Source organism: Aethalodelphis obliquidens, unplaced genomic scaffold (genome assembly GCF_003676395.1).
Source record: "Aethalodelphis obliquidens isolate GAN/ISIS:26980383/991018 unplaced genomic scaffold, ASM367639v1 scaffold1, whole genome shotgun sequence".
Classification (NCBI taxonomy): Eukaryota; Metazoa; Chordata; class Mammalia; order Artiodactyla; family Delphinidae; genus Aethalodelphis; species Aethalodelphis obliquidens.
Window position 1 is genome coordinate 80,646,696 of NW_020837945.1, and position 10,086 is coordinate 80,656,781.

The window sequence follows — 10,086 nt, forward strand, 5'->3', positions numbered from 1 at the left end:
ATCAGCTATTTCTAGGTACAAACCATTACATTACATTTCCCACATCATCACCAGAGGGATTCTAGCATGGCTCTTGTGTCACTTCTGGCTTTATTTCCTAACACTTCACCACAGGCTCAGTCTGCACCAGGCTTAATGAACTACTTGTCCCTATAGTGGGCCATGTCCTTCCACTCCTTTATTCCATTAAACGAGCTGTTCTTTTTGCTCTGCCTCTGGAAAAACCCCTACTTATCCTTCAATCCTTGCCTCAAAGATCCTCTCCTCAAAAATCTTCTCCAGACTCTAACTGGCTCTGTCTGCTTCTTTCATCTGAAATGGCTGACATGGTTTTTCTCCTTCTAAACGTATAAAGCAAATTAGCCACAAGGTGGCGGCACAACACCAGGGAATTAACTGCTCAAATCAATGACACCTGTGATTTCAGTTTAAATTATAAACTGGCATTGATCTTGGATGTGGAATTACAGAACAAGAAGGGACAGACTGTGTGGTCCATTTGGTTTTCTAGTGGTTTTCAGAAACTGCATCATGAATCCCTGGGACTTCCCGGGAACTCTGTTGCCTGTTTCAAACAGAAAAGCTTTATTTTATAGCCAGGGCTTCAAATCTAGTCCAGTCCTTTCATTTGACAGATGGGAAGCTGGAGCCCTGAGAGGTGGCTTGACTAAAATAGTAGGGCTGATTGTAGAGATGCAGCTCTAGAGCCCAGGCGTAGTATTTCCCGTTTCTCAGGGCTGCATATTTCCCAGTGCCATCACAGGCTTCAGAGGTTTACCCCAAAGATTGTGATGCAACTTGGTAAGAGTTTGAAGCAAAGGACATTCTTGCCTTGTCATTTTGTTACTTTGCAACTACTTTGTTGGCAACAAAATAGTAATACAGAACATATGATATATTTTCATGTCTGTATGTTCTACATCCATCTAAAATAAGCTCTAATGCTAAGGTCTGTGTTTTCTTTTTCTCTATATATCTCTTCCATATCACCTAGAATGGATTTCTGTATTTGGAACTCGCTCATCTTCATCTAGCATTTGTTGAGGGTTTGTCAAGTGCAGGGTATAGGGGTCCATAGCTGAAATAAGGCTTGGTCCTTGCCCTTGGAAGAAGTCTAGTAGGTGTCGGTGGGAGAGACAGACAGAAAAGTGGAAAATTTATTACATAAGTACAGTGAGAAAGAAGCCATGAGCTTGAGTCTGCAAATGCTGGCTTACAGTAGAGCATTCTTTTGTCTTGCTTCGTTTTAAGGCCTCAGAAAGTGCTCATTCCTGTTGTTAACTAAAGTTGTCTGCCAGAAGGCAAATGTTGTGAGGTATGGTAGAACTAGATATTTTCTCCTCAAAATGGAGGAGAAAGGAATTCCTAAAGTGGGGAAAGTGTTCTTAATTTTCATTTTTCTATCAACACAGCCACTTAACCCCTCAGTTTTTCCACTTTGTTTGCCCTGTGCTCCAGATTACTTTCTTTGAAGACAAAAACTTTCAAGGCCGCCACTATGACAGCGATTGCGACTGTGCAGATTTCCACATGTACTTGAGTCGCTGCAACTCCATTAGAGTGGAAGGAGGCACCTGGGCTGTGTATGAAAGGCCCAACTTTGCTGGGTACATGTACATCCTACCCCGGGGCGACTACTCTGAGTACCAGCACTGGATGGGCCTCAATGACCGTCTCAGCTCCTGCAGGGCTGTCCACCTGGTGAGTCTGCAGAGGATGCACGTGCTCCCTCTCTTTCTGTCTCTTACCCACTACCCCGCCATTTTGCTTTTACGTGAAAGAGTTTTCTTAAGATTTTCCCACCTCTTAATGGGTGGTTGTCTCTTGTTGGCTGCTAAGGCTTCAATAAAATCTTAGGTCAGTTCATCACAAGACTACGTGACTTATTTCCATAGTACTTTCTCTACCTCTTGTATATTTTAAGGAATTGTTTTTCTTATTGAACGTCAGCTGTTTCAGTCAGTGCACAGTGGGGATGGGCGTTCAGATCATCTCACGTTCAAGATGGTGGGTCCCAAACCTCACTGTTCTCTGAGTTCCTGGCCTGCTGTTGATTTTGCTAATGTTTGCTGTTCATTTCCCCCTTTGTTTCTTTAGTCTAGTGGAGGCCAGTATAAGATTCAGATCTTTGAGAAAGGGGATTTTAATGGTCAGATGTATGAAACCACTGAAGACTGCCCTTCCATCATGGAGCAGTTTCACATGCGAGAGGTCCACTCCTGTAAGGTGCTGGAGGGCGCGTGGATCTTCTACGAGCTGCCCAACTACCGTGGCAGGCAGTACCTCCTGGACAAGAAGGAGTACCGGAAGCCCATCGACTGGGGCGCAGCTTCCCCAGCTGTCCAGTCTTTCCGCCGCATTGTGGAGTGATGATACGGATGCAGCCATAAGCTTCTTCCTGGGGCCAAATGCTGGCTGGCCTTGTCGTCCAAATAAGCATCATAAATAAAAACAATTGGCATGCATTCCACTGTTTACTATAATGCCTCTCCTTAAACACTTGTAGGCACCAGTAAAGTAGTGCCCACCACAGCAGGCAGTTACACAAAGCAACTCATCCTTCAGGTTATATCTTTGTGCCAGACGAAATGGGACTGGATTAAAAGGTTAGAAAATCGTACTGCCATGTGGTGGTTCTTGTTGCTTAAGGTCTGTATTAATGGTGCACTAGGAGGATGCGGAATTCGCGTCTCCTCACAACTAGGGCACCTATCAGGCACCGGTTGGGGGCCACGGACACCGAAGGGGATGGGAGGAACCCCCAGTAACCGGGTAGGATGTGGGGCAGAGTGAGGGGGGAGGAGTAGTGGAGGCAGGACGGGACTGGCACCGCTGAGGGGCAGCTGGGGGAGAGAAAAGGATCCCACGCCCAATGGGGGAAATTGCGGGACCACTGGGAGGGCAGAGTATCAAAAGGGAGCGTGGCCAGGTTTCCCCTGTCCACTTGGGCCCCCAGGAACCTGTTGAGATTCCAGGCCTGATCCTCTGCCCACCTAGGCCCCCTCCAGCCGTGCGGGTCCTGAGGGAGTGGGAGGGAGGGAAAGGGGAGCAAAGGTAAGGCCGGACCTCCAGGACCAGCACCCCTGAGGGGCGGCTGGGGTAGGGGAGGAGTTCCTACACCCAGCGGGACCCACCCACGGTTAGGGGGCCAGCGGGACAGGGGAGACCCTGGGGGAGACGGTGGGGGAGGGGCACGGAGGAACGTAAGGGAACAGGGCCAGCGCTTTCCCTGTCCACTTAGGCACCAGGAAGCCTGTTGGGCTCCTGGGCCTAATCCTCTGTCCTCAGAGCCTCCCTCCTGCTGTGCAGAACCCAAGCCCCACGCCTCACCCCCACCCAGGGCCCCACCTCTACACGGTCCCCCTCCAACGCACGGGGCCTAAACCCCACCCACACACCCTCACTCAGCGCCCTACCTCCAAACTCTGTAACTCCACATTCCAGAGGCCCTTCTTTCCACGTGCAGCCTCTCCCTTTCTGCGCAGGTCCTGAGCAGAGTCCCCGCCCCACCTTGGCTGTGCCCCGAAGGCCTTTTCCAGCTGAGCCTAAGGTCCTGAGCCTAGACCCCGCCCACGCTCAAACGTCACCGCCCCACCTGTCTAGGTCCTGCCCCACCCTAAACCCCACCCCTGCCTAAGTTCCACCACCACCACCCCCACCCCCACCCCCACCCCCGTCTAAACTCCACCCCCATAGCCAAGGGTTGTTTTTTTTTCTTTTTTTCCTCTTTTAGATTGGGGTTCTGTTTTGCCTTGTTGACTCATTGCTGTTGATTCACTTATATTTTGATTTTTTCTAATCTTTTATTTTTCTAATTTTATTTTATTCTTTATACTTTGTTATTGTTCTGCTCCTTTTGGCTTGTTTCCCCCCCTCCTTTTTTTTTCTTTTTTCTGTTGTGGTTTTATTCTACCTTGTTTCAATTATAGTTTTATTTTTCCTAATATATTTTTTATCTTTCTAATTTTATTTTTTTTTTATTCTCTGTTATTGTACTGCTCCTTTTTTTCTTTTTCTTTCTTTTTTTATTTTGCCACGCCATGCAGCTTGTAGGGTTGGGCCTGAGCTCCTGTGGTGGGAGCTCCAAGTCCAAACCACTGGACTAACAGAGAACCTCAGACTCCAGGGAATATTAATCGGAGTGAGGTCTCCCAGAGGTCCTCGCCCCGGCACCAAGACCTGGCTCTATCCAACTGCCTGCAAACTCCAGTGCTGGACGCCTCAGGCCAAACAACAAGTAAGACAGGAATACAGCCCCACTCACACACACACACACACACACACACACACACACACACACACACAAAATGAAACGACAAAAAATTATGTTACAGATGAAGGAGCAAGGTAAAAATCTACAAGACCAAATAAATGAAGATGAAATAGGCAAACTACCTGAATAGGAATTCAGAGTAATGATAGTAAAGATGATCCAAAATCTCAGAAACAGAATGGAGAAAATACAAGAAACATTTAACAAGAATCTAGAAGAACTAAAGAGCAAACAGTGATGAACAACACAGTAACCGAAATTAAATACTCTAGAAGGAATCAGTGGCAGAATAACTGAGGCAGAAGAATGGATAAGTGAGCTGGAAGATAAACTGGTGGAAATAACTGCCAGGGAGCAGAATAAAGAAAAAAGAATGAAAAGACTTGAAGACAGTCTCAGAGACCTCTGGGACAACATTAAACGCACCAACATTCGAATTATAGGGATCCCAGAAGAAGAAGAGAAAAAGAAAGGCTTTGAGAAAATATTTGAAGAGATTATAGTCGAAAACTTCCCTAACATGGAAAAGGAAATAGTCAATCAAGTTCAGGAAGCGCAGAGAGTCCCATACAGGATAAACCCAAAGAGAAACATGCTGAGACATATTAATCAAACTATCAAAACTTAAATACAAAGAAAAAATATTAAAAGCAGCAAGGGAAAAGCAACAGATAACATACAAGGGAATCCCCATAAGATTAACAACTGTTCTTTCAGAAGAAACTCTGCAAGCCAGAAGGGTGTAGCAGGATATATTTAAAGTGATGAAAGGGAAAAACCTACAACCAAGATTACTCTACCCAGCAAGGATCTCATTGAGATTCGATGGAGAAATCAAAAGTTTTACAGACAAGCAAAAGCTACGAGAATTCAGCACCACCAAACCAGCTTTAAAACAAATGCTAAAGGAACTTCTCTAAGCAGGAAACAGAAGAGAAGAAAAAGACCCACAAAAACAAACCCAAATCAATTAAGGAAATGGTAATAGGAACATACATATCAATAATCATCTTGAATGTAAATGGATTAAATGCTCCAACCAAAAGACACAGACTGGCTGAATGGATACAAAAACAAGACCCTTATATATGCTATCTACAAGAAACCCACTTCAGACCGAAGGACACATACAGAATGAAACTGAGGGGATGGAATAAAATATTCCATGCAAATGGAAATCAAAAGAAAGCTGGAGTAGCAATTCTCATATCAGACAAAATAGACTTTAAAATAAAGGCTGTTACAAGAGATGAGGAAGGACACTACATAATGATCAAGGGATCAATCCAAGAAGAAAACATAACAATTATAAATATTTATGCACCCAACATAGGAGCACCTCAATACATAAGGCAAATGCTAACAGCCATAATAGGAGAAATTGACAGTAACACAATAATAGTGGGGGACATTTACACCAATAGACAGATCATCCAGACAGAAAATAAATAAGGAAACAGAAGCTTTAAAAGACACAATAGGCCAGATAGACCTAATTGATATCTTTAGGACATTCCACCCAAAAGTGGAAGAATACACTTTCTTCTCAAGTGCATACAGAATGTTCTCCAGAATAGATCACATCTTGGGTCACAAATCAAACCTTGGAAAATTTAAGAAAATTGAAATCTTATCAAGCATCTTTTCCAACCACAAAGCTATGAGATTAGAAATCAATTACAGGAAAGAAAAACAGTAAAAAACACAAATACATAGAGGCTAAACAGTGTACTGCTAAATAACAAAGAGGTCACTGAAGAAGTCAAAGAGGAAATCAAAAATACCTAGAAACAAATGACAACAAAAACATGGCGATCTAAAACCTATGTGACACAGCAAAAGCAGTTCTAAGAGGGAAGTTCATAGCAATTCAAGCTCATCTCAAGAAACAAGAAAAATCTCAAGTAAACAATCTAACCTTATACCTAAAGGAACTAGAAAAAGAAGAACAAAGAAAACCCAAAATTAGTAGAAGGAAAGAAATCATAAAGATCAGAGCAGAAACAAATGAAATAGAAACAAAGAAAACAATAGCAAAGATCAATAAAACTAAAACCTGGTTCTTCGAGAAGATAAACAAAATTGATAAACCTTTAGCCAGACTCATCAAGAAAAAAAGGGAGAGGACTCAAATCAATATAATTAGAACTGAAAAAGGAGAGATTACAAGTGACACCACAGAAATACAAAAGATCCTAAGAGACTACTACTAGCAACTCTATGCCAATAAAATGGATAACCTGGAAGAAATGGACAAATTCTTGGAAAAGTACAACCTTCCCAGATTGAACCAGGAAGAATTAGAAAATATAAACAGACCAATCACAAGCACTAAAATTGAGACTGTGATTAAAAATCTTCCAACAAACAAAAGCCCAGGATGAGATGGCTTCACAGGTGAATTCTATCAAACATTTAGAGAAGAGCTAACACCTATCCTTCTCAAACTCTTCCAAAATATAGCAGAGGGAGGAACACTCCCAAACTCATTCTATGAGACCACCATCACCCTGATACCAGAACCAGACAAAGATGTCACAAAGAAAGAAAACTACAGGCCAATATCACTGATGAACATAGATGCAAAAATCCCCAACAAACTACTAGCAACCAGAATCCAACAGCACATTAAAAGGATCATACACCATGATCAAGTGGGGTATATCCCAGGAATGCAAGGATTCTTTAATATATGCAAATCAATCAACGTGATACACCATATTAACAAATGGAAGGAGAAAAAACATATGATCATCTCAATCGATGCAGAGAAAGCTTTCGACAAAATTCAACACCCATTTATGATAAAAACCCTGCAGAAAGTAGGCATAGAGGAAACTTACCTCAACATAATAAAGGCCATATATGACAAACCCACAGCCAACACTGTTCTCAATGTTGAAAAACTGAAACCATTTCCTCTAAGATCAGGAACAAGACAAGGTTGTCCACGCTCACCACTTTTATTCAACATAGTTTTGGAAGTTTTAGCCACAGCAATCAGAGAAGAAAAAGAAATAAAAGGAATCCAAATCAGAAAAGAAGTAAAACTGTCACTGTTTGCAGATGACATGATACTATACATAGAGACTCCTAAAGATGCTACCAGAAAACTACTAGAGCTAATCAATGAATTTGGTAAAGTAGCAGGATACAAAATTAATGCACAGAAATCTCTTGCATTCCTATACACTGATAATGAAAAATCTGAAAGAGAAATTAAGGAAACACTCCCATTTACCACTGCAACAAAAAGAATAAAATACCCAGGAATAAACCTACCTAAGGAGACAAAAGACCTGTATGCAGAAAACTATAAGACACTGATGAAAGAAATTAAATATGATACAAACAGATGGAGAGATATACTATGTTCTTGGATTGGAAGAATCAGCATTGTGAAAATGAGTATACTACCCAAAGCAATCTACAGATTCAATGCAATCCCTATCAAAGTACCAATGGCATTTTTCACAGAACTAGAAAAAAAAAAGTCACAATTTGTATGGAAACACAAAAGACCCCGAATAGCCAAAGCAATCTTGAGAAAGAAAAACGGAGCTGGAGGAATCAGGCTCCCTGACTTCAGACTATACTACAAAGCTACAGTAATCAAGACAGTATGGTACTGGCACAAAAACAGAAATATAGATCAATGGAACAGGATAGAAAGCCCAGAGATAAACCCATGCACATATGGTCACCTTATTTTTGATAAAGGAGGCAAGAATATACAATGGAGAAAAGACAGCCTCTTCAATAAGTGGTGATGGGAAAACTGGAAAGCTACATGTAAAAGAATGAAATTAGAAAACTCCCTAACACCACACACAAAAATAAACTCAAAATTGATAAAAGACCTAAATGTAAGGCCAGACATTATAAAACTGTTAGAGGAAAACATAGGCAGAACACTCTATGACATATATCACAGCAATATCCTTTTTGACCCACCTCCTAGAGTAAGGGAAATAAAAACAAAAATAAACAAATGGGACCTAATGAAACTTCAAAGCTTTTGCACAGCAAAGGAAACCATAAACAAGACCAAAAGACAACCCTCAGAATGGGAGAAAATATTTGCAAACGAAGCAACTGACAAAGGATTAATCTCCAAAATTTACAAGCAGCTCATGCAATTCAATATAAAAAAACAAACAACCCAATAAAAAATGGACAGAAGACCTAAATAGACATTTCTCCAAAGAAGACATACAGATGGCCAACAAATGCATGAAAAGATGCTCAACATCACTAATCATTAGAGAAATGCAAATCAAAACCACAATGAGATATCACCTCACACTCGTCAGAATGGCCATCATCAAAAAATATAGAAACAATAAATGCTGGAGAGGGTGTGGAGAAAAGGGGACCCTCCTGTAATGTTGGTGGGAATGTAAATTGATACAGCCACTATGGAGAACAGTATGGAGATTCCTTAAAAAACTAAAAATAGAACTACCACATGGCCCAGCAATCCCACTACTGGGCATATACCCTGAGAAAACCATAATTCATAAAGATACATGTACCACAATGTTCATTGCAGCACTATTCACAATAGCCAGGACATGGAAGCAACCTAAGTGTCCATCGAAAGATGATTGGATAAAGAGGATGTAGCACATATATACAGTGGAATATTACTCAGCCATAAAAAGGAATGAAATTGAGTTATTTGTAGTGAGGTGGATGGACCTAGAGTCTGTCATACAGAGTGAAGTAAGTCATAAAGAGAAAAACAAATACCATATGCTAATGCATGTATATGGAATTTTAAAAAGTGGTACTGATGAACCCAGTGGCTGGGCAGGAATAAAGATGCAGACGTAGAGAATGGACTTGAGGGCACAGGGGGGATGGGGAAGCTGGGATGAAGTGAGAGAGTAGCATTGACTTATATACACTACCAAATGTAAAATAGATGGCTAGTGGGAAGCAGCATCATAGCACAGGGAGATCAGCTTGGTGCTTTGTGACGACCTAGAGGGATGGGATAGGGAGGGTGGGAGGGAGGCTTAAGAGGGTGGGGATATGGGGATATATGTATACATATAGCTGATTCACTTTGTTGTACAGCAGAAACTAACACAACAACAACAGTGTAAAGCATTTATACTCCAATAAAGGTGTGAAAAAAAAAGATTCACAGATTACAGATTCTGTAAGAGCCACACAGTTTATCTAAGCCAGTGCATGTAAATCTATTTTTAAAGCAGCAGAACCTTTCATCAAACAAAATTTTATGCTCTAATAAGCATAACAAAGAACTTAGGGTTAGGAAAATGTAAATTAAACCACCTTGACATACCACTACACACTCACCAACAGCTTAACCTGACTGACAGTACCAAATGTTGGCAAGAATGTGAAGCAACTGGAACTCTCGTGCACTCCTGAAGGGAAGGAAAAATGGCGCAGCCACTTTGGAAAACAGTCTGATGGTTTCTTATAAAGTTAAACATACACTTACCATATGTAGTAGGCAGAATTTTAAGATGGTCCCATGACCTTTGCTCCCAGATGTTACTCCTGTGATTAGGTTACATTACATGGCAAAAGGGAGATTGTTTGGATGGGTCCAATCTAATTACACCAGTCCTTTAAAAGCAGAGTTTTCTCTGGCTGGTAGCAGAAGAAGAACCAGAGAGACTGGAAGTGTGAAAAGGACTCAACATGCATTGCTGGTTTGAAGATGCAAGGGGTGTGTGAGAAAGAATGTGGGCAACCTTAAAGATCTGAAAGAGCCCCACCCCGCCCCCCTGCAACGGGAGGAAGAAGTGGATCTTTCCCAGCTCTCCCAAATAAGC

The 10,086-nt window shown here is 41.8% G+C and overlaps 1 protein-coding gene across 1 annotated transcript in view; it reads left to right on the forward strand.

Moving 5' to 3' along the window:
* The window catches only part of CRYGS (crystallin gamma S), a 10,699-nt gene extending 8,084 nt beyond the window's left edge, over positions 1–2,615 (forward strand). Inside the window, exons 4-5 of the mRNA XM_027109482.1 lie at positions 1,459–1,701; positions 2,098–2,615. Of these exons, the coding sequence (XP_026965283.1) occupies positions 1,459–1,701; positions 2,098–2,370 (516 nt within the window). The 3' untranslated portion in view covers positions 2,371–2,615. The remainder of the gene's footprint in view (positions 1–1,458; positions 1,702–2,097) is intronic.
* The last annotated feature ends 7,471 nt before the right edge of the window (positions 2,616–10,086 follow it).